The sequence below is a fragment of the Rhincodon typus genome, chromosome 31, assembly GCF_021869965.1.
Source record: "Rhincodon typus isolate 14 chromosome 31, sRhiTyp1.1, whole genome shotgun sequence".
NCBI lineage: Eukaryota > Metazoa > Chordata > Chondrichthyes > Orectolobiformes > Rhincodontidae > Rhincodon > Rhincodon typus.
The window spans coordinates 10,496,607-10,522,958 of NC_063362.1; the positions used below are offsets into that span (position 1 = coordinate 10,496,607).

Sequence of the window (26,352 nt, forward strand, 5' to 3'; positions counted from 1 at the left end):
GCAGAGTTCCAGATTTCCACTATCCTTTTGTGTGATGAAGTACTTCCTGAAATCAACCATAATGAACTCACTCAAATTTTAAGGTTATGCCCCTTTGTTCTGGACTCTCCCACCAGAGGAAATAGTTTATTTATATCTATTCTATCAATTCATTTAATCATCTTAAACACCTCAATTAGATCACTCTTTAATCTTCTTATGTATCCTCATGAGATTTCTCAGCGTTCTGCTGCTTATTTTCAGTTAATTGTGCTTTTTGGTTCACTACTATTTACAGTCTGGAATGGTTTGAGTTATTTGCTGCTCTTTACTGTGAAATACTTGTGGTTAACAATGCCCTTGTATGGCATGTATGACTCCAGTCCAAAAGACATCAGAGCTTTTAAAATTTAGTCACAGATTTGTTAAGAGTGACCTTGGCATGGCAACATTTAGTGCTTATTCTCACATAGTATGTGAGTGTGCTTGTAGGCTTCTTGAGCTTTCTTGAATGTCTGCAGTTCTTCAGGTGATCATAATTTCCTTTTTTAAGTTCTGTATCAATGGCCCTTTGAAATTGTTGTTGAAACTTGGTTGAATGTCTTGAATATCTTTTATCAATGGTGATGATTTTTTTTTCACCACTAAATCCCTCTCTTGATGGTCTAGCCAAAATCAATATCCACTGTTTGATTTCAGTTATTCTATTTCTCCACTGTTTTTGAATTATCTACAGCACTCTTAACCCATCTCCGGTATATTCCTGTGTCATTGCTTATGGCCACATTGTTAAATCGCTGGTTCCACCACAGCAATACTTAGCTTACTACATTAAAATCTTGCATTTTCATCCACTGTAAATGGATGCATGAGTAGCATAAAGCTGGCAAAGGCCAGTTTCTCAAGACCATACCATGTCCTGTTACTCCATGTAGATTTTATCTGTGCTACGTCATTGTAAGGAAGGTCTCTGTGACCTGTTCTGTGTTGACTGTATCATGGCCAATAATTGTAGGACTGTTTTGGACTCAATGGAAGGTTTCTAAGTTTTTGGAACCACAGAAAGGTAAAAGTGTGACTTCACAAATTATGAGGCCATTGTAGCTCACCCTAAATAAAATCCATCTTTACAAGTTAGCTGTAATGTGATCTGGTAATAAGCACCTTGAAATTTCCCTGTGCAATATTGTTTGCAAACACATGTGTTTACAATAAATTCTTCTGTTCACAATTTTAACAAAGGTATTATTCATTTATTATACTTGTGATAATGCCTCCAATAAAATAAGTGGTGTGAAGATTTGATACAAATGTTAGCTTGACAATATCACACTGCATAATTTCCAAACTATATGAGCTGTGACCCTATTATGTTCCTGAATAAAACATAAAACTCCCTGAAACCCCTTTGTATTGAGCATTGCGAGAGGCCAGGTTTGTGCAAATGGGGCTGTTATTTGTTAATGACATTTGCTAATGCTACTTTATATTCCTATTTTTCTGGACTGCAGCAGTTACAAATTTAACTGCTTTCCTCACAAATTTTAATGTTCTATTGTATATTTACATCTGAAATACAATAAGTAGTTTTTAATTACTCACACCAGCAATATTTATTTTTCATTTAAAAATCACCTATATCTTGTGCTCAAATGTGTCAGAGAGAAGAGGAAGTTCTAGATAGAACTGAATTGAAGTTGGAGATTCTAGAGTTTTTTGGTGCTTGTGCTGTTGAGGAGAGCCATGTTGATTGACATGGATAATTTTCTGTTCAGTTTAGTTGACCAGTTGTGCTCCTTGTAGCAGTGTGAACTTGGAAAATTGACCCTTAGTGAATAGAAACAAGGAAAAATGAAAATCACAGGCTTGGGAAATGTGTGTGAATTCACAAAACTTCCTCTTCCCTCTCAGCTCCTAATTTTCTCTCTCCCTCTCTCGGAAAAAGAAAAGACTTGAATTTATATAATGCCTTATCACATGTTTCAGAGTTGTCATGAATTTAATAATGTGAATTACTTTGACAGCCAATTACTGTATTATATATCAACAATTGGTATCAAGGTAACAGTTGGCTAACATGGAAGACAGGAACAATTTACAGGGAGACCTGAAGAAGTAGCTAGAAGAAATATTGGATATATCAAAGAAATGTCTAGCTCCCATCAAGAAAGGAATTGAATGCTAGGTTTAATGAACATAGAGTAGGTAAATATGAGTTGAACTGTAAATGGCAACGTGAATTGGTTGGACCACATTTCCTGTTTGTGTTGTACCTTCTCTGTATTCTCGCTATCTGCTATTTTAGCAATAACCCATTGTTAATTTTGCAGAAAAATGCCATATGCATATGTTAAACATTCATTCGTTATTTTTGATACTTTCTAGCCACTTTTATTCCTTTGTACTGTAGTCCACTGAAACATAATAGGGCATGCAAAGTGCAGAGAGCTTTCTATCACATTTACAGTTAATTTGAATTAGATCAAAATGGAATGAATGTTTTATTCATGGAAGTGAAGTATTTTTAATTTTGAGCTAGCATAAGATAATACCACATAAGGGATTCATTTCCCTTGAACTACATTAACTTTAGTTTGCTTTTTTCCTTTTATTACGTCCCCTGGCAGACCGACAATCTAAAGGTAAGCTTTGCCTCATTCTACTCTTAACAGTTCTTTGAACCTCCCTTGTATAAGTACTGCTAATCGACAATTTACATCACAAGATTCAAGATCCTGGACCAATCTTATAGGTGAATACTGCTGCAAATTTTGAATGAGAAATGACATAAAAAATATGTGCTATTTTTCTCTACAAAACATAGGGCATTCAGAATTTTGATGTACTGTGTTATTGGTGTTATTTATGCCAGGAATTGTAGCAGTAATGGAAGCCACCAAGGAATGTTTGACCATTAGGCTGATATCTGGTAGTGGAGAGCATTGGCTTTCCTATAGGAACAGTAGCAGCTCTTATTAAGAAACCAAGGTGAAGGGCCAGGCAATGTGAAAGACACCACCATTATTGAAACAATTAAGATGAAGAAGTAATGGTTAGGCAGTGCAAAGTAGGAGAGTCATTCTTGGATCTTCTGCACTCTTAGTTGATGATTAGGAGTACAATTAGCAGAACATTGAATTTTCCCATCCATTTGCCCTCTTGTACACAATGGTCTATAGTCCTGAAGAACAAGTGATGTATAGTCCCGGTGGACCGAGTATAGAGAAATTAATACCTGGGAGGCAGGGGAAGGCATTGGCACACTTCAATAGTTTAAACTACTATTCATACTTTAAATAGAAATAATGACTTTGCGATTGATTCCAAGAATATTGGATGGTTTGTCACACTAATGAGTTCCTCCACAGAGCTACATGGGCTTGACTCCACTTAATATTAACTTTGGGCAGGCCACTGGTCAAATAACGATCTCCTGATATTATTGTGGAGAATGAAACAATCGACATTTGCAATTCGCAAGCGATGATTGTGGATTTCCACTTACAAAAGCTTTGTGCCCAATGCTTTGTCTTTTTTTATGGCTTACGTAGTTGGAAGCATTTTGTTTGTTTTATTTCTTTGTGAATTGCAGTATTTTCTCATTGTATAAGAGATTCTGTATCATATGGCTGATGGTGGTTTGTTCTATTAGAATAATGTATTCACAATGTATTCATGGCCTCTGATCACGATGGCATTTTGTGCTAAATTGTTCTCGACTCTTGACGCACAGTGGCTTGTAGATCATATTCCTGGAAGAGTTGGCTCATTTTATTTTCATTTTACCCCTCACCTGACCTCACCTTAATGCAGTCACAGTAAAGGTCCATGGGCCATTCCCATTTTGACCCAACCATTTCAGACAACAGGAAAAAAAAGCCATTAATAGCACAGAGGGTTCTACACTGCAGAACAGACACTAGAACTCTGGTTGTCCAGCCTATGCAGGGTCAGTCCGTGAAGCTTCAATTTTTATTTAGTCATAGAGTGATACATCATGGAAACAGGCCCTTTGGCCCAAACTGGTCCATGCTGACAATGGTGCCCACTCAGCTCATTTCAATTGCCTGCATTTGGTCCATATCCCCCTTAACCCTTCTTATTCATGTACCTATCCAAATGTTTCTTAAATGTTGCTATTGTACCTGCTTCAACCACTTTCTCCAACAGCCCATTCCATATACGCACCACTCTGCGTGAAGAAGTTGCCCCTCAGGTCCTTCTTAAATCTATCCCCTCTTACCTTAAACCTAAGCCTTCTAGTTTTCAATTCGCTATCCCTGGGAAAAAGACTATATGAATTCATCTTATCTATACCCCTCATGATTTTATACGCCTCAATGAGGTCACCCCTCTTTCTCCTACAGTCCAAGGAATAAAGTCCTATCCTGGCTAACCTCTCCCTATAACTCAGGCCTACTAGCCCTGGCAACATCCTTGTAAATTTTCTTTGCACACTATCCAGTTTAACTATGTCTGTCCTATAACACGGTGACCAAAACTATACACAATACTCCAAGTGCGGCCTCACCAACGACTTATACAACTGCAACACAATGTCCCAACTCCTATACTCAGTGCCTCGACCGATGAAGGCTAGCATGCTAAATGCCTTCTTCACCACCCTGTCCACCTGTGACGCCACTTTCAACGAACTATGTACTTGTACTCCTAGGTCTCACTATTTTACAATACTCGTCAAGACCTTACCATTTACTGTATAAGTCCTACCTTAGTTTGACATTCCAAAGTGCAACACCTCACACTTATCTGTATTAAATTGCATTTGCCAATCCTCAATCCACTTCCCGATCTGATCAAGAACCCTCTGTGATTTTTGATTACCTTCTTCGCTCACAATGATACCTCCTAATTTTGTATCATTTGCAAACTACTAATCGTGGTTTGTACATTCACATCCAGATCATTTATGTAAACAACAAATAACAAAGGCTCTAGCACCGGCCCCTGTGGCAAACCACTAGTCACAGGCCTTTAGTCTGAAAAACAACCTTCAACCTTAAACCTCTGCTTCCTACCATCGAGCCAATTTTGAATCCAATCAGCTAGCTCTCCCTGGATCCCATGCGACCTAACTTTCATGACTAGCCTGCCATGTGGGACCTTGTCAAAGGCCTTACTAAAGTCCATATTTGTAAGATTGCTGCCTGAAACTCCACTCATTCTGCTAGGCACCTTAATTGTTTTGAATCTATAGCTCTGGTAGGATGGAAAGGACTACTCTCTCATTGCAGACTTAAATGCTAAGTCCACCAGTCACAGTGCTCCAGTTTTGAATTGCCAGATCCACAAATATGTGCATGGTTTGTTTACTTGTATTAGACCCACAGAACTCCGTGAGTGAACATGAGTGGCCCATGAAGCCAGGCTAATCTTTTTAGTAGCATCCAACATCAAGTATTGCTAGATTTTAAGTATATTTTCTGTCCTGAGGAAGAGTCATATTGAACTTGAAACATTAAGTCTGTTTCTTTCTCGACAAATGCTTCCAGACCTGCTGAATTTCTATAGCATTTTGCTTTTTTTTGCTAGATTTGACTGTGACTCTAGTGAGGGAGACTTAAGTCTGAAGAAGATCATTGTAATCGTACAATAAACACACTCTGAATGGATTCAGTATTTCACTTTTCATATCAAATCCTTTTAGATAATATTCTAACATTTCAGGCCTTGATCAGCTATTTGTAGATGACCTCACTCTTGACTACAAGGAGCAGAATATACTCTCTTATGATAACCTGAATTAGTTTGTCTGTTTCTATTTTGGCATTTAACCATCTGGAATCTAACTTAATTTGGGACCAGGCCTAGAAGTTTAGAGCCATTGCAGATAATGTAAGAGATAATTTAATTTCACTTAAAACCTATTAAAAAAACATTAGTCTAATACATAAATTCAAATTTGATTTTCTCATAAAGAAGATTGATAGTTAACAGTATTAGCATTTTAAATCTCAGTATGTTCCCAACTAGTATTGTGGTAGAACGAGATAGGACAGGTGCTGATTGATAGTAAATGATAAGGAAGGGCAATGAAGATTAATCAAAACAAAATTGAAGGAATTATATCTATTTTCTACCCAGTTTTTCCTCAAACTGTGTGTTCGTGAGCTACATTCCTTTTTCCCTTAGATATGCTCTTATAAGAACATTTAAGTTAACAGGAACTGGATGGCTGGATAATTGGAATTATGGATAGTAGGAACTGCAGATGCTGGAGAATCCGAGATAACAAGGTGCAGGGCTGGATGAACACAGCAGGCCAAGCAGCATCATAGGAGCAGAGAGGCTGACGTTTCGGGCCTAGACCCTTCTGATGTGTTCATCCAGCCCTGCACCTTGTTGTCTCTTAATTGGAATTATGGGTTGTGGGCAAAAGCAAAAAATAAATGTATGTAAGTTAAGGAATGTGCCCAGCCAGCTGTATCCACATTTTCTTTCCCTCACCCTCATGCAAGTCATGGATTTCTAACAATAACAACTGAATTGAGTGCCGTCTGAGTTCCCTCTACAGCCTCTGCTACCACTCCTGCGCCTTGACCACCAAGCAAAATATCACAATAAAAACCAAAAGAACTGTGGAAGCTGTAAATCAGGAACAAAAACAGAAGTTGCTGGAAAAGCTCAGCAGGTCTGGCAGCATCTGTGAAAAAAAATCAGAGTTAACGTTTCAGACCTGGTGACCCTTCCTCAGAACTGCCAGATGTCAACTAGCACAGCTCCAATGGAGAATTGAACCTTGTCCCTCTCTGGTTTCTTGATTCAATATCTCACTGGTCAGTACATTTACTCATTTAGCCATTTGTTTTGATATGAATTTAAAATGGGTATGTCAGAGAAGCACAACAATAAAGCCTTAATATTCAACTTTGCTACCCTTTGGAATGGATGATTCATTATTTTGATCAGAAGCTTCATTTCAATAGGACAAAAATCAGACAAGTTGTATAATAGATGGGAGATTGATCGGTTCCACCAGCTCTCCCTTTAGATGACAAAATTGAGAATTATCCTCTAAATAACAGGAGTTTGAGAGTTGGAATTCTATGTTTACACTGATGTTTCAATACAAAGGGTGACAGAAACACAGGAAGGCAAAAATGTGGAAATGTATACCACCAGTCAATAAATTCATAACAAGTGCACAAATTTAGGATTGGTATTGGATGCCCAAAGTGATAGTTAAAAGTAATATTTTTATCCCAAAGAAACATGGAATGTTTCAACCATCACTGACTACTAAAGCTGAAAAATTCACAATTTAAGCGATACCTTTTTTGAAATCTGTTCCTTTAATAAAGAACTTGAGGATAGAGCCAAGAAATGGAACAAGAGTGCCAATGTACAGCTGATAGCAACACAAGTATGCTGGATTATTTATCCCATCCTGCACCTGAAATATCTCCAATTTTGCCAACTTTTGTCTCATTTAAACACTTGTGAAATGTATTTCATTAGGTTAAAGGTGCTACATAAATGCAATTTGTTGCACTTGATTCCATTTCTCTCCATCAGGATAGAACTCTACTGAAGAGTGTCTTCAATTGATGAATTGACAGGCAGATTGTGATATGATAGCACTGTTGGTGTAAAATGAATTAGAGGTCACCTTGCTGATTGACAATTTTTTTTCAAACTATTTTTGCTCAAACTGTTAAAAGATTGTGCTTCTGTTTCAGTATCAATGACTAAGTATTTTTCTTTTACTTTCTTCTATTGCAGAGCCATATACTGTAGGATACAGCCAATCTAGTCTGATTCACCTTGTGGGACCATCTGATTGTGCCCTCCATAAATTCGTTCAAGGAGGTAATGTACCACTGCATCTGATAATCTGAGCTCAGTGGCTATGCTGCTTGATAACTACCTCTTCAGCACTTAAGGGGTAAATGTAGAAAATATAATATTTTATCTGTACATGTATGGACAACTGGAAGGATTCTACCAGAGATCTAATCACATCATCTTGCATTGAGACATCGCTTTAACTTGTAGAATTTCCATTAGATCAGCATTTTGTTTCGTGTTGTAACCTGTAATAGAGGAGCAAGAATTTATTTAGCTTTATTGCGCAGTGAAATCATTACTGCAAATTCCAGTAATTTTCAGAGGCTCTGCTTCTGATGTGGGGTATCAATTGCTAAAAACAAAAGCTGCAAGTCAGGTATGCTCACCTTCACATGGAATCACCTAATCTGTGTTTCTACCAAGGACTGAAGAGCGGAGTTCCGGAAAATATACTCGTAATTGTGCAGAATGCAGAGCATTCCTTTTCCAGAGGGAGTAAATTTGGCTTTGAGCTTAAAGAAAATGACTGAAGTGCTCAAGTAATTGCATTTGTACAGCACACAGTATCACCACAATCACAATTGTAAATATGGCTAATTGTTGTAAATGAACTGGAGTGCGCTGATAATTGTGCCTTACTGCTCCATAATCCAAAATGCATAAAGTCATAATTTGACCACCAAAGTGACTAATTTGCCTGACTGACTGCTATTCAAGAAAAAAAATCAACCAGATTTCATTTTTAACAGAAAATACCTTTATTTATTGCCAAAGTCAAAAGTCACACGACTCCAAGTTATAGTCCAACAGGTTTATTTGAAATCACAAGCTTTTGGAGTGTGGCCCCTTCGTCAGACTTCACCTGACGAAGGGGCTATGCTCCAAAAGCTTGTGATTTCAAATAAACTTGTTGGAATCTAACCTGGTGTCATGTGACTTCTGACTTTGTCCACCCCAGTCCAACACCGCCACCTCCACATCATGGCTACCATCTATTTATTGGAACACACTTAACTTTAACAAAAGGCAGAGAAAAAAAAAGTGTTCTTGATCTATTACTCTGCAATTGAACTATATTGCTTCAAAAACATTTTATACATATATGTTCATTCATATTTAAGATAGACAAATGGTTGACAAAGAATGGAACCATGGATGGAAAAAGAATGTAGAGAATTCTGAAGATCAAACGTTCAGATTTCAAGCATAGGTTAAATTGTTTCACGCAGTCTTTTCTTGATTTCTTTTGATTTACTGTCATCTGTAAAGCTATGGTTATTCTTCATTTCAATAATTGATCCTTTGGATCTAGGTCTTTTCTTGTTAGAATTCTTGCTTTTAGGTTTGTTGGCTTTTACTGTCTTTTTGTCCACGTGGAGAAAAAGGAGAGAAGAATGCATTCAATCTGCAGCTCTGGATATTTTTCTCTCTCTGCTGCCCAGACATTTACAACTTCTTAATACTCTGCAATTCAACCAATCTGAGGGCTTTCATCAGGTAGAATTTCCTTAACTCAAAAGACATTTGTTGTTGCTTCCCTCAAATTTCTTTCTCCAGTGCTTCAAAAAGCTGCATTGCCTGGAACACTATGAAAAATATGTAGCACTTTATTTTCAAGCTGCAGATTTCTTGCACTACTTAAGCTGTATAGAAATCCAGCTTCCATTTTAGTTTATAGTCGTGAAAATGAGAAAAAAGGTGTGGTCCCCTGTATAATAAGAAGAAATATACTGCTTTATTAGAAAGGACGAACTTGAATGGCTGTTATGACTATATACGCTATTGTGACCAGTTTATCAAGCTAGTGGATTTTCAGGTAAAATGATTGGTTATGAATGCATTAATCAGAGTGATGATGTCACAGAGGTTACCAGCAGCTTTTGTATATTGTTTAGATGCAAGTTGACATCAGGTGCCTCAGCGAATTTCAGACAGTGTTGATAGATTTACTTAAAGTCTAAGGAACCTGTTGTAACTTCCACAATACACTGATGATATATATCTGAGCTTTTCTGTCTCTGGAAAGTTAGTTGCCTAAACTTGAAAGAGACTTAACACCTATGGCTCCACATAAATCAGGCTGTTAGTTTCTTCACAGAAGCATGGAAAAAGCACCAACACCAGTTTCCATGGAATTGTTGGATGGTATCTCATGTTACTGATCAGACTAACAGATTGATATTTTGCCTGTGTAACATCACTGTGGCCACAATTGAGCAGCTGAACCCGATCGATTAAAAATCATTGGGAGGATATTTACAATAAATGTTTAAAGAGAAAAAAACCTTCGAGTGAGTGGACAATCTTAATGAGAAATATGTTTTGTTGAAAGCACCCTCCCATTTTCTAAGAGAAAAGAATAGCCTCATGAGAAAATTGAATGATGGCTTTTTAAATAAAAGATCTATCGGTTTGATTCGTGGTATGGAAATCCTTAATTCAGATTTGTGATATCCTGGAAGAGCTATTGATCGGAAATGCTGCTTTATCACCCTATAACATAGGTTTCTGAAGGCCTCAAGACTCTCAATCGATTTGAAGTTGTGGCCCCTGCTGTTCCAGTACAGTAGCTTTTGAAATACAAAGCAATACACCCAAACATTAATTTCACTGCAGTGGTCTAATATAGAAATATAACTTGACTGTAATAACATCTAATTAAAAAGAAAATCAAAGAATGAAAGAACCTTTCCAGAAGAAAAATAAAATACTGGAAATCTGAAATAAAAGCAAAAAGTGCTGGATCTATTCAGCAGGTCTGCCAGCATCTTTAGAAAGAGTTAAAGGATGGAATTTTATTGGGACCTCAATGACATGGGCTCTGGTACAAAATCTGAGAGAATCGCGTGATAAGTCTGGTGAAGCCTTCCTCATGTTTTCTTCCAAAGTCCCAGGAACTGAGACAAGATTCTCACTAGAGAGTAGAGAAATGCTTATTAATGGAAATTATTGCTTGTTATCACCCTCATTAACACTGAATCTTGACTTATTAATATAATGGTTCTTATTTTATCATACATCGGATAGAAACTAGAAGATGAGATTTCCCAATATGAAAGTCTGGGCAGGTACTGGCGACTCCAACTCTTTTTCTAATTTCAAAATATGCTTTATTCGTAAAAAATCTTTTTATATATATGGCGCACGCACATACTCGCAAACGATGTTCAGTTCTGTACAACAGTATATCAAGAAAACAAACAAACATTGGAGTTTAACTACATCTAAACAGACTCCCATTTAACTTTAACAGGAAGACCTCAGACGGTGGTCTTTCTCCACTGCACCTTAGCAGCAGCTGCCCCAAGCTTTAGTGTATCCCACAGCACATAGTCCTGGACCTTGGAGTGTTCCAGTCTGCAACAGTCAGTTGGGATCAACTCCTTGTTCTGGAGGACCAACTAATTTTGGGCAGACCAAAGAGCATCTTTTACTGAGCTTATGGTCCTCAAGGTGTAGTCGATATTTGTCTGTGTGTGTGTGCCAGGAACAGCTAGTAGAGCAGGGAGTCCTCGTCATGGACCTGCTAGGGCCAAACCTTGATTAAAAACAACTGCATCTTTCTCCAGACTTCCATTGCAAAGGCACATTCCAGCAGGAGATGTGTGACAGACTTTTACCAACACCCACCCACCACACCTGCTTTGAGAGCAGTGTGCGATGACACAGATGGACAGGACATACAAGAAGGATCTCACAGGTAGTGAGATCTTCTCACAACCAGCCAAGCGATGTCTTGGTGCTTGTTGGAAAGTTCTTCTGATGAGGCACTCTGCCAAATGACTTTGACAGTCTGCTCAGAGAGCCACATGACCTACTCCTCTACACCGCCACCTTGGAAACTGGGCACTAACATTTCAGCTTTTGCTTCATGAGCAGCAGTTGTCTGTGCCCAACATTCGTATACACTGGCTTCTAAGAAGTATGAACTTCACCACACCACCATTGGACATCTCGAGTCCATATTCTGTATGTTTTTGCACTGAAATATTGCACTCTGAGGTGCACCAACAATTTTCATAACAACATTGTTGCAAATATATTTTGCATCAGGGACAGGCATACAGCTCATGGATTGGACCAGACTGCATCTCTGGGCTACTGGCTTGCTCTCATAGTGTTCATTCATTTTGCTCCCACCTTTGAATCCTTGCCTTGTGCTTTCATGCTTTGCTCCCTCAGACAGAACTGCTGCAGAGCCTTGCCGAGCCTTGCCTTCTAGTGCAGACATGAAGCCAGATAACTTGCCATGTTGCTCAGCAATCATCGGTCAAGGGGGTAGGCATGTTGCTGTACAGTTCATTGGTATGTCCATCTCACACCTGCACCATGTTCCAGCAGCGTACATAGCCAACACACTACATGTGATGCAAGCAAGTGGCTGTGTCTCAAAGTCCAAGGGTTGTAGTCCACACTGAAGTCCAGGGAGGCAACTGTCAGTAGCAACATAGTCAGGGGTATGGTCCTCATGGCTTACACTTGTCAGCTGAGTCGCTAAAAGGGTAGGCCATGGTCAGTCTGGACAGCCTGTTAATTAAAAATCAAGGGGTGAAGCGGTTATCAGGACCAGTGCTATGGAAAGGTGGCTGGGGAACCTAATTATGGTAATTGGAGTCGGAAAGCTGGAATTTGGGGGTGGTGAGGGGGATGATACTTAAAGGGGGCAACTCAATATGTAAGGAGGGAGTACAGTCCAGCATGGGAGGGACAGGTATCCCGTGGGAAGGGTGTTGGCAGTCAGCAACACCTCGCCTTCAGGGAGAGAACATTGTACTACCATTGGCATGTCAGCTTGATATAGCTAGGGAGGAAAGGTAAGGAGATGCAGAGTCATGTGTGGGAACTTGGGGAGATACAAAGCCTATAGTGTTGAAGGGGAGAGCTACCTTGAGGACCATATTTCTGTTTATGGGTTCACCTACATGAAAAGGCAGAGCCTGTTTGTGGAGCACTCCCAGTTACCTTGCAACTCAGAAGTGTGCAGTGGAAATGAAGATGGCAGCAACTACACCATAATGGATGGGGTGAGTGCTTCGATGTGGGTCAGGGGGCTGCAAGTTTGTGCAATGTGAGAACCTTCAAAGGGCAATGGTCATTATGCACACACCTATGTATTGAAGGTCAAGCACACCTCCTAGCACTGCATTCTGCCTGAGTCTTAGGCACTTGCGTACTATGTGCATTGCAAACCTTTACTCCATACAATGCTCCGCCCCAGCCCCCACCAGATGCCTGTTATACAATAACAATGTCTGCATCTGGAATCCCCCTAATTCAGTACTTGAGTTCCCCAACTAACCCCCCTCAGCAATAGCCCCGATAAACCTTCCCCCCTTCGCTTTAATTCTGGCAGATGGACCGCCTAGACTGACTGTGGTCCACTTCTTGACTGATCTGGACAGATCGTCCTGACTGCTAACTTACCTGACCCCTGAAATCAACTCTGTGCAGCTGACTTACTACACTCCTTTGTCTAGTTACACTGACATACTGGGCTGTAGAGGTTCAGATCTCCTGACAGCCCTGAGCAGCTGACTGATTATGTCCATGCCCCTAGGTTGATATTGGATTGCCCTTGACTCAGCGCACAGAACCCCCTGACTGAAGGGGTTTTCCTTGATTTGATTGAAGACTACTTCCCATAGAATTTGAAACAAGCCATCCGGTTGGTGAACATGCAGAGTGCTATGCATGATGGTGGCACATGGTGCAGGTGAGAAATTTAAGTAGTACAATGTCCATCAACATTTCCACTCCCTTGTGGCCAATGCCACTGTCCGTAGAGGAGGATGGTATGTGTGCTCACTGCCTGTAAAGTGTGCCTGAGATGGAGATGATGAATATTCAAGATGGAGGGGCAGAAGAGCAAGTGGCAATCTGGAATTTCCAGGAATCTATTCACGACTTTCACGTCAGGAATGTCATTGTCTAGTTTCTGTCCAGAATGTAGGGGAATTGATAACTGCATATAAGTGAGGCGAGATTAGGCAATAATGATATATATGCACATGGATATAAATGGGCCTGTCGCCACTTACTAGTGCAATTCTCATCTTGCTGTGCAACATTTGGAGAATTGGACATTTTACTGTTGACCTGGAGAATCTTAGTACTGCTAATCTCACACTATTTTCTCAACTTTTTCGCCAATGCCCACATCAATCAAGGGGTCAGGAAGATTCCACCCAGAGAGCACTTTTCTGGTAAGCAGTGGATTGCCATAGATAGGAAATATTTTACAGTACTGAGCTATTAGCAGCTGCCTGGAAAAACTCTTACTGCTCAATTCTGCATCATAATTAGAGAATCAGATGTTCTCTATAAATACTGTCTCCATGCTAATAAATGATCCTGTTGTAGCTCTGAATCCTATTCCTGATGCATTCCCCTGTAATCTGTGATATATTTGTTCAAATGTTTAGGTTACTGTTCCATAATACTGTGACTGACACCATTTATGATATTGGGACGAGAAATGCACTAACTCATTGCATGAAATCAATGCCTTCTAATCTGTCCTTCCAGTCCTAATCCTAAATTTTGCTTCCATTTTAAGAATTCAACAATACATGGAAATAATGTTTATTAACCTCTTTAAATTCTTCAAAACATTGAACATCTAGATCCATCTCTCAACCTTCTCTCAAAAAGGTTGCAATCAATTGCTGATAAATGAGATTTAAAATGAGAAAAACTCATACATGTAATTCACGGAAAGCAGAAGTTTTCCAAACACTTCCCAAGCCTTTTAATAAGAATTAGTACAAGTTGAAATTCCTATCTCTGCCCCTAGGTTATTATGTATTTTAGATTCCATAAACAGGAATAATCAGACAAGAAAGGGGAAAGGGCTGGCATTTATAGCTCATACCTATTTACCCTTGAACTGAATGGCCATTTCAATGAGCAATTAAGAGTCAACCCCACTGCTACGGATCTGGAATCACATGTAGTCAAAACAAGGTAAAGAGAGCAAATTTCCTTCCTTAGTGAACCTGGTGAGTTTTTATGACAATCAACAATGGTTATGTGGTCACCATTAGACCAGCTTTTAATTCTAAATTTTATTGAATTCAAATAACACCATCTGCTATGGTGGGATTCAAACCCATGCGCCCAGAGCATTAATCTGGTTTACTAATCCAGTGACGTTACTTCTATGCCACTGCTTCCTCAAATATACTCACAGGTGGGAAAATGAGGGTGACTGTCTCCCATTGGTGTGCTCTTTCTCCCTGATTTACTTGTTCTCAGAATAGGAACCAGACATTGGGCCAGAAAAATCTACTTCTACATTTGTCAATTGATATATTCACCTCCAGTGTTTCAAAATTTATTTTGCCACTGTAATTGCAAAACTTTGATTATTTTCCTTTTTAAGAAATCTAGGAGCCCCATAGCAAAGGGAAACATTAAATATTAAAAAAAATTCGGATGGAAGCCAACAAGATTACTCTAGTGATTAGGCAGCACCAAGCTTTAAAAGTCTGGAGGTCATAAGGGTAAATGGGAGGATGGGAAAGATTTGGAGTTCCAGGGTTTTGAAGTCCTAGGAGAATGGGAGATTCCCAGGCATCAGTGACATACTGGCTAAAAATTCAGCTTCTATCAGAGAGAGTGGGCGGCAAGTAATGGTGACAGAGAAGCAGAGATTGCAGGCTTAGACAAAATACTGGAGACTATTTCTATGGAATGAGGCCATGATGGACAGGAAGTCAAGAGCAAGGATCTGGAAATATATTCACTGGGGCACAGGGCCAAAGCATTTCTCCTGAAAAATCATCGTAACAAATGTTACAACAAGTGTGCATTTTCCTCGTTGTGTAACGTACGTAAATAGTTGGTGCCGGTTCACTTCCATTTTATTTATTTGCAATAAAATACTTATCATTAAAGGCTCCACAAGGAAGGCATGCAGAATTTTCAAAAAATTTAAATTACTGACAAGGATGTCAGTGATGCCTCATAGATTTATTGGACAGGAAAAACACCAGGGCACAATTTACATTTAGTGTGACATCAATACAAAAATAGGTAGCCAATGTTTATTTCAAATGGGTTGAAGCTAGCAGTTTAAGAAAATAGTGTAACAAAACCTGGTGTTATGATATGCAGACAGACAGTTGACTAAATCAACCTTTCTATCTCTGTATTCACAACACAAAAATGAAAACCTTCAAAGGCTCTCAAAATTGACCGCTGATGGTTACTAACCAAACTTTTGCATGCCCAATTCCAGACTCCGCTAAAAATCAATTCCAGACATCAATTTGTAACCTAAACAAAAGACTTAGCAAAAGTAACTTTAGTAGACCAGTCTAATTGGTCTGTACTATAAACTCAAAAACCTTTGTCTTTAGGTCCAGTCACACAAAAAACAGACAAACACACACAGTTAAGGGACAAATAAAAGAAAATAACAAAACAAGCCAGATTACTTAAGTGGTTTTCACAACACATTGTTTCACTGGCATGGATGATTGTTTTTGGTTGATTTCTGAAGATGTTGATCAGAATTATTTTATCAGTTAATCACATAAAGGCAGTAATGCTTATAACTTAGTTTTTTGGCTCTGTGAGCTTCCGAGAATGGCTAATGGGCGGTTAGGCAAGGAGCTTTCAAATCTTCATGCTGTGGTATCAACAGCCAGATTCCCTTTCCCTAGAAAACACAATCCTAAATCCAATTCAAACTCTGGCCACTCCCTGACAGACAAACCATCTCCTCCATGAGATCCCAGTTACCATTCAACATCTACCATCTGCTCGAGTGTAAAGCCTGACCACATTAATAGCCAACTTCTGCTATCTGTTTAAACATAATGCTCTTCCCCAGTAATGAAGTGTTTGCAGAACTTTGATCAGGAACCAACCCGCAATTAATTTCCAGGCCTGCTGTCATGAAAAAGCAAAAGCTTGTTTCATCTTTTTTCCTGCTAACAGGAAACCTACGATCCCAAAGTCATCTTTAGCTCACTGTTCCCAGTTCACATTTCCAAATCAAAGTTGATACAAGAATAAAGTAAAATGGAATAAATGGAATGTTGGCCTAGTGATATTATCACTAGACTGCTTATCCAGAGACCCAGATAACATTCCAGGGACCTGGGTTTGAATCCTGCCATGGCAGATGATGGAATTTGAATTCCATAAAATATTTAGGGCAGCACGATGGCACAGTGGTTAGCACTGCTGCCTCACAGCACCAGGGACCTGGGTTCAATTCCGCCCTCGGGTGACTGTCTGTGTGGAGTTTGCACATCCTCCCCGTGTCGGCGTGGGTTTCCTCCAGGTGCTCTGGTTTCCTCTCATAGTCCAAAGATATGCAGGCTAGGTGGATTGGCCAGGCTAAATTGCCTGTAGTGTTCAGGGAATGTGTAGATTAGGTGGGTTATGTGGGAAGGGTCTGGATGGGATGCTCTGAGGGTTGGTGTGGACTTGTTGGACCGAAGGGCCTGTTTCCATACTGCAGGGATTCTATAAAATATAATGAAAAATCATTGAGGGCTCCAACACTGGGGTGTAATATCCTTCACAATATCTTTGCTTATTGTGGATATGTGGGAGTGTAAAATTTGCCACTGTGACAAACTTGCAAAGCATAAAATTTTTTGTGAATCAAACTGAAAACGTTTGCCAAACACTGACAGGCACTTCTGAACAGCCTGGATCGCAATCTGGATTTGTACTTCTGCTTTTTTTTTGCTTCTCTCATCTTGTCACACCTGTTATAAAGTCATAGAGTAATACAGTATGGAAACAGGCCCTTCAGCCCAAACTGGTCCATGCTGACCATGGTGCAATTGGTCCATATCCCTGTAAACCCTTCCCATCCATGTACCTATCCAAATGTTTTTTAAACGTTGCTATTGTACCTGCCTCAACCACTTTCTCTGGCAGTCTATTCCATATACGCACCACTGTCAGTGTGAAGAGGTTCCCCTCAGGTCCTTCTTAAATCTATCCCCTCTCACCTTAAACCTATGCTCTCTAATTTTCAATTCCCCATTCCTGGGAAAAAAAAACTATATGCATTCATCCCTTCTATGGCTGTGATCAGCTGCCAGGCTCTGAAATCAAACCTTGGGTCTTTTTGCCCTATAAAGGCTCAGTCATACACCAGCCTATAATCCCTACTGAAGAAGTCACATTGGCAGGGAAGCAGTGTGTAAGGAACTTTACCTGCCAGATGCTCACCTGCTTACCCGACAATTTTTTGCACTGATTCTTGGTGAGTTGCCATGACTCATATAATTTTGATGGGGAGACCATTTAGAAATGGGTGAGAGAACATTTGTCATCCCTGTGCTGCCAGTTTAAATTGCTTAAGAAATTAAAAAAACATAAATCAATGCCTGTGTTGTCATAGCAATGTTGAATACTATAGAGCATCACATATCCCTTGCATATAACATTACTGCAGTACAAATGACAGAAGATAGATCAAATGATATATTTTGATCACTTGCATAGCATTTCCTTACTGCATGCCCATGTGTGAGCAGACATATTGTAAAATCCTGTCATAACTCCTGCAATAAAATCTTGGCTACTAAGTGCCAATTGACCAATCATATTGAGCATGAACATTTTGTTATAATGAGAAAAAGGTTTGGCAGTATCTGTGGAGAAACAATCAAGAGTTAATGTTTCGGGCCCAATATGACTCTGCTTTGAAGTTCTGAAGAACAGTCATTTCAGCCTTGAAGCATTAATTCTGTTTCTCTCTCCACAGATACTGCCAGACCTGCTGAGTTTTTCTCTAACATTTTCTGTTTTTATTTCAAGAGTTCCAGCATCTACAATATATTGCTTTTATTAATATCAGTGCTCCTTGTAACAGAAATATTTACAGGAGTTAAAATGATTTTGTTTTACCCTTCTGTTTACTTTTTAAAAGATACTTTAGTTTGAAGGGTGAATGCGAGTTGCAAGAAACATAATGTCTTACCGCCGTTCAGAATCTCTGTTGTTCTGTACAGGAGGGATACAGTTAAACTCCTGTTGGAACAAGAGAAGTCTTTCACTGTGACAAATTGAATTGAAGAATGGAATACATAAAAAATATAAAAGCATTTGTGTTTTTATTGATAATCCTATTTTAATTGTCTATTCATTGTAGATTAAGCATTCCGTTTAAGAGTTCAGGCCATCATGGCACATCTTGCCACTTTAGGGGCAGTAATGAAGTGGCAACCACCACAGTGTGAGCTGGAATAGTTTCAGAAAGGTCTCTGATGCAAAGGTATTTGGTTGGTGTGTTTTTCCAAGGGAAGCAATTAGAGAAAACCACAAAGTGCTTCCTCTGCAAACATTATATATGTTAATAAAGGAAGTTGTCAGTGTGGCATTGAGTATTGGTGTAGGTGTAGTCGATTGTGATGTGGAATCATTTTGCATGTCAAAGCAAGGAAACAAACTCATGGGTGGGTGTTGTCTGTAGACCTCTGAAGATGTGCTTCACTGTAGGACAAAGTATAACTTAGGAAATAGTAGAGGTATGTAAGAAAGGCGCGAGAATTGGCATGGGTGATTTTAATCTGCATATCGACTGGACAAATCTGATGGCTAAGGGGAACACAGAAGACAGTTTGTAGAGTGCATAGCAGTTGTTTGTTAGGGCAATACTTGCACAACCTACCCAGTAGAGGGTTCTTTTAAATCTAGTAATGTGTAATGAGATGGGATTAATAAGAGATCTCATAATTAAGGATCCTCCAGGGGTTAATGATCACAACATGGACGAATCTCAAATTCACTTTGAGGGAGAGCAACTCCAGTATCAAGCTAGTGTCCTCAAGTTAAATAACACAATTACAGAGGTACGAGGAAAGAGTCATCTGAAAGTAGGCTGGTAAAAAAAGACCAAGGGGAGGTCAGTAGATGAGCAGTGATTGACATTTTAGAAGATATTTCATAATACTAAGCAAAATATTATTCTGCTCAGAAAGAATGAATGAATTTTGAATGGATTAGCTTTATTGCCATGTATTCAAATAAGCATAGTGAAAAGTTTATAAGTTGCCATTTGCAGCACCATTTTAGGTACAAAGCTACCTAGGTACAGCTTCTTCAGTTACGAGATTAGTTACAGTGTAACAATGTCACCAACGCATGGCACCGTCTTAGGTACAGAGTACCTAGGTACAGTCCTTAGTTACAGAATAGAGAAATGAAGAAAAAAAGTTACATTACTGGTATACACAGTGTAACCATACGTCATAAAAACAAGAAGCAAACTTAAAAAGACAAACATCACAGTCTGTCTCCAAGGGCTGTCCACAGCAGACCAGAGCAGATGTTCTTCACTTGGTCTGATCGCTAGCTGTCGTCAGGTCTGGAAATGGTCTCGAAGAGATGGGTGGACTGCCTATGGTTAACACAGTTGATCAAGGTGAGTATCCAATCAAAACTAAGGCATACTAAGTGGCAAAATCTAGTGATAGGCCAGAGGATTGGGATTTTTTTTTTAGGAACCCGAAGTGGATGACAATAAGTTGGTAAAAAGAGAGAAAACTCATTACGAAAATAAATTAGTAAGAAATATAAAACAAACAGCAAAACTTTCTACAAGTAAATAAAAAGAAAGAGAGAATTAGCACGTGGAGCAAGATCAAAGTCCTCATCCCTTGCGGAGCAGCAATAGCTAGAGTGGTGATGTACAAGTCATTGAGGGTGCTGGATCTGGCTCTGTATGGCAGTGGCCAATTTGTCCATCGAGACAGCCAGGCACTCTCAAGCCAGAGGCAGCATGATAATACAGCATTGGTGAAGTTTTTCAACCTTCAAGTCAGCTTTACCCAATGCCTCCGATAAACCTTCTTGCTGCTTTCGTGTCTCCTTGTGCATTTCTGTGAAGCTGTTCACTCTTCAGAGTGTGGGATCCTCTTTTGTCTGGAGCTGAGCTGGTGCCTGGTTTCTGGCAGCCCTCTGAGTGCCAATGACCTGGGGCTTTTGTTTGGGCGACTGCCGTGACATGGTGGTGATGTGCTGACCAGCAGGTGCTCTTGACTATAGACAAAATACTCACTAAAGTTTCAGCATCTGAACTGGTGAAGGATCACTTGAGAAAGGATGTACTGGCACTGGAGGGGGTGCAAAGGAGGTTCACTAGGTTGATTCCAGAGTTGAGGGGGTTGGCTTATGAGGAGAGACTGAGTAGATTGGGATTATATTCATTGGAATTCAGAAGATTGAGGGGGGATCTTATAGAAACATATAAAATTATGAAGGGAATAGATAAGATAGAAGTAGAGAGGATGTTTCCACTAGCAGGTGAAGCGAGGACAAGAGGGCATAGCCTCAAGATTAGAGGGAGCAGATTTAGGACTGAACTGAGAAGGAATTTCTTCACCCAGAGGGTTGTTAATCTATGGAATTCCTTGCCCAGTGAAGTAGTTGACGCTACTTCAGTAAACGCTTTTAAAAAAAAGGTAGATTTTTTTTGAACAATAAAGGAATTAAGGGATACGGTGAGAACGCGGGTAAGTGGATCTGAGTCCACGAAAAGATCAGCCATGATCTTATTGAATGGTGGAGCAGGCTCGAAGGGCCAGACGGCCTACTCCTGCTCCTAGTTCTTGTGTTCTTGTGCATGAGGCAGCCTTGTCTGTGCATCCTCTGAAGGATCTGTGGCTTCTTCAACATTGATGGAGCAGAAGTCTTGCAGGGCTGCCTTCTTGAAAATCTGCTCATTTTGTGCTGGTACCCTCAAGAGACAGAAGGGAGAATGTGTTGTAAAATAGAGAAAGGCATTTGGGCTTGGGCATGTTTATGAGCACACTCGTAGTGGTGGTACTGGAGAGCAGAACACCAGTGGGCAGTGATTATTACTTGGTTGTCAGGTTTTGGAATCATAATTGGAGTCGTTGTGGTTCTCACTAGCCAGGGCAAGGATTGAGTCCTCGTAGGGGATGAGGAGAGGAATGTCAGGCATCCCACCATCTGACTTGGTGCTTTCTTCCCTATTCTGGGACATTTTTCCCTGGAAAAGGGGAGGAATTGACTGAGATGAAAGTTGCTGGAACAGTTGTTAATGTGGCGCAGGTGATGAGGAGCAATCAGGTAGCACAGAGACCATGCAAAGTAAATAGTCAGAGGGGATTTTCTGGGTGAGAGTGAGTCAGTGGAGATGTTACATGCAGTGGTGAGAATGGTAGACCATGATCATTGGTGGGAAAAGGATGCAATAGCAGAATTAAACCGAGTTTGAGGTAGTAGAAAGAAGACAGTAGCGCTTACTCTCACAGAGCACAGAAAGTCATTAACCTTCTTGCGGCACTGCTGTGCGTTCCTGACCCCAGTGGCAACCTTGGACCAGGCTGACAGAGTCTGGTAATGCGGTATCCTCTCAAGACCTTGCTCTGCACCACCCCATCCATTGGGACCTCCAGATCCCTGTCAGTAAAGCAGAGTGCTAATTTCCTTATGTCCTGAAAGACTAGGACAAAACATGACATGTAAGAATCAAGCAGGGCAACTCTGTCTGACAGCACTTAATTTTGTGCACAGCGTGTTTTAAATAAGACAATATGCCAGGAATTCTGGAAGGTTCTGGCAGTGGCAAGTTCTTCCACCTGTGGTGAGTGGGAAGATACGATACATGTGGCACTATAGACATGTGGTATGTAGCTAATTAGGTGAGTTTCAGAAAATAGTGTGAGAAATCTTGCAAGGGTTGACAGAGAGATATGTTCCAAACTTGACTCTTAGACGATTTCTGGTAAAATTTAAAGCTGTGTTTCATTACTAATAATATTGCTGAGTGGTACAGCGCAAGAAGGCGATGGTCTAGTGGTATTATTGCTGGATTGTTAACAGAGACAGAGATACTGTTCTGCGAATCTGAGTTCAAATCCCGCCAGGGTAGATGGTGGAATTTGAAATCAATTAAAAATAAATCTGAAGTAAGAATCCAATGCTGACCATGAATCCATTGCCAATTGTTGGAAAAACCCATTTGGTTCACTAATATTCTTTAGGGAAGGAAACTGTCATCCTTATTTGATCTGGCCTACATTGACTCCAGACCCACAGCAATGTGGTTGACTCTAAGGTTTTGGAGTAGATGTGTAGCTCGGTTTGTGGGTGTTGAGGTTGGTTGGCTTGCCGAGCTGGTTTCTTACTTCGCAGACATTTCATCACCATGCTTGGTAACATCCTCAGTGCAGCCTCCGATGAAGCGTCGGTATATTTTCCCACCTGGTCCATCTCAACGGACCCCAGAGTTTAAAAACCAGGCGGGAAACATACCGATGCTTCATCAGAGGCTGCACTGAGGATGTTACCAAGCCTAGTGACGAATCGTCTGCGAAACAAGAGACCAGCTCGGCGAGCCAACCAACCTCAATGTGGTTGACTCTTAACTGCCCTCTAGGCAATTAGGGATGGGCAATAAATGCTGCCTAGCCAGCGACAACTTCATCCCGTGAATGATTAAAAATAAAAAAGAGGAAACATAGTTAGACTCATAGCATTGACTGTGCTTCATCTGAACAGAATATACATTGAGCTGCTCAAGCATGTAAGCAAGAGTTGGAATGAATGAATACTGTGAATCCTGACAGGAACAGAGTCTGTGCGTGAAACTCAATTTCTTGCTTAAAAGCAGAAGACTCTGGTAATGAACAGTTGATCCGACAGCATCTGACAGATTCAAAATATGTGTGGAGACCCTTTATCCTGAAACTCTCAACCTGTCTATTCTAGTTTCAGAAACTGGTGGACCTGCTGCTTATCTAAAGCATCTAAATATTTTGATTTATTTTTGTACATTTGTGACCAAATCCAATGTGCCATAAATCTAAAAATAAAGTAGTGGAGGTCCTGGAAATCGGAAGTGAAAAATTAAATTCTTTTTCACTGATTTTGAAGAGGGAAACAATGATTTCAAGTTAACGAATATCAATTCAAAAGTATAGTTTAGATTGTAAGTATAATAAATCCAGAAGGAATTCAGAAGGCAATATGGTTTGAATATGGGGCATACCATCACAAGCAGATGAAATAAATAGCATAGATTTATTTAAGGGGAAGCTGGATAAGTACATGAGTGCGAAAGAAATTGAAGGGAATGTAAATATAGCAAGCTGGAATTGCATGAGAGAAGGCTTGAATGGAGCATAAACATTGCCATGGACTATTTTGAATGAATGACCCATATCTGATGATATCTAATTCTGTGTAATTTTTTTGTTCAGATGTCAGATTTTCAGTTTATGTATTTTTAATTTCCACTTGTCTTTGTCTTCTGTATCATGCGTTGCAGTAATTTCTTGTCTAGTTTGGATCTGCATTTTGTTGAAATTTTTGATGTACCTTTTTATCTGTTACTAAGGTGAGCATTTCTGCTTATTGCTATGGAAACTCAGTTTGATTGCTGAAAGTGCTATAGAGACCTGCAGAAATATCGTTCCAACTGAACTCAGATATCACTGTGGTGCCTCAGAGGGTTTAATTAAGTGTTCTTGAAGTTATAGTTCAACTAAATCAAGCTTGATATAATGCAATATATGTAGTAGTTTGTAGTTTAAACTTGAAGAAAAAGAGTTGGAATCATGAATGGTATATTCTTAATTCTCATTTCTTGAGTCTGATGGACTGTTCCTAGGTTATTATTTCTATTTTCTAACTCCAAACAAGCAAAAATATATTATGGATATGTACAAAGAGACTGAAAATATTTGAATGATTTATTGTTTGTATTTTGCAACTTAAGTCACCCCTGTGGTACAGTTGAGATAATCTTTGACTAATTGTGATATAAAAAGTATTCGATACCAAGTTCAATCCTGATCTGTTCTACCTTTGGTTGCTTGGTCTAGACATTCGGCATGAGATGATCTGTATGCACTCCATGAACTACTTGTGGAAAGTGTGTCATGGGTAGGGGCAAGTCTAGGCCCTTCATGGTGGAATGACCAGCTAACCTTCACTTTTGAGACTTGAGTGAAAATGACACCTTAGTAAAGTATTCCAAGTCACACTAAGGAACAATGCCGTAGGAAAACTTACAAACGTGAAGATGGGCAAAATTGGCAAAGTACAATCTACGTCTCAAATTAAATGATGAAATCTACAATGAAGATATTCATTGTAGTGTTTCATAAATCATTGCTAAACAGATGTTTACCCACTTTAAGTTAATGTTTTTTTCTGGCAACAAGTTTATTAAAATTTGCAGAGATAGAAGGAACTGCAGATGCTGGAGAATCTGAGCTAACAAGGTGTAGAGCTGGATGAACACAGCAGGCCAAGCAGCATCAGAGGAGCAGGAAAGCTGATGTTTCGGGCCTAGATCCTTCTTCAGAAGAATTTTGCAATCAGTTTAACAATATCTTTGCACATACAATTGAAATGAACAATTAGACATATACTTTATTACTATATTGATTATGTTGCAAAAAATGTATGCAGTCTTGTCCAGTAGTTTAATACTGACACTTGCTAGGTGTTATCAGATGGCCCAGTAATTCACTAAGGCCTGACAGCATGCAACCAATTTTAAATGGTATAATAGTACTGGGATAATACTATAAATTTTTGTAGTAAAATATTTGAGTGTCTGCATGTTACCAGGCCTTACAGTATGCGGGCAGTATTAAAGCCAATTTTATACTGGCATCTATTTTGATCTGCTCCAAAGAAATCAAAATTCATATTTGTAAATCTGGCTTCTTTTCCTGGATGGCATTTCTCGAGCAGAGTCTTCCAGTCTAAGGAGTGTCAGGCCTGGAGCTGGGACCTTAATTAGGTGGTAGCCCAGTAACATGCACATTGTACAAATGGATTTGTAGTGTGAAGGTGGTGTTTTGGAGTCTGGTCATGTGCGGGCATTACCATATGGATGAAAGTGTGCAGGCAGCTTTGTAGCGTTGGCACAGGATAATCTAATCCTGTAGTACAAGTGTGAACGAATGAAGTATGAATGTACACCAGTTCAAAAGGTCATGACTTGGTCCCAGTGCTAACTGTTTGAGTCACTGAACCATGGTAAAGAGAATGTTACTGGCTATTTATCTTTGAGTGGTCCATTATGGGAAGAGATGGAAGGGAGAAAGCCAATGAAACAATTCAACATTTTGCTACAATTTTCCCTGGAACATTGAAGGCTGAGGGGTGATCTTATAGAAGTTTATAAAATCATGAGGGCATGGATAGGATGAATAGTTTTCCCCAAGGTAGGGGAATCCAAAACGAAAGAGTATAGATTTAAGGTGAGAGGGACAAGATTTAAAAGGGACCTAAGGGGCAATGTTTTTGGCGCATGTATGGAATGAGCTGCTAGAAGGGGCAGTGGAGGCTGGTACAGTTACAACATTTAAAAGGCATCTGGATTGATGAATGAATAGGAAGTATTTAGAGGGATATGGGCCAAGTGCTGGCAAATGGGACCAGATTAATTTAGGATATCTGGTCGGCATGGACGTGTTGGACTGAAGGAGCTATTTCCATGCTGTACATCTCAATGGCGCTACATGTCTGCTTTCTGTTGGCAAGTATTAGTGCATGGATAGGAGTCACAGAACAGTATAAAGCAATTGTCTCCATGGAGAGTGGAAAATG

General features: G+C 39.7%; 1 protein-coding gene across 2 annotated transcripts in view; it reads left to right on the top strand.

The window, feature by feature from the left end:
* The window catches only part of acot7 (acyl-CoA thioesterase 7), a 237,685-nt gene that overhangs the window by 91,417 nt on the left and 119,916 nt on the right, over positions 1–26,352 (top strand). For both annotated transcript variants that reach the window (XM_048615117.1, XM_048615118.1), the window contains exon 6: positions 7,723–7,809. In XM_048615117.1, the coding sequence (XP_048471074.1) occupies positions 7,723–7,809 (87 nt within the window). The remainder of the gene's footprint in view (positions 1–7,722; positions 7,810–26,352) is intronic.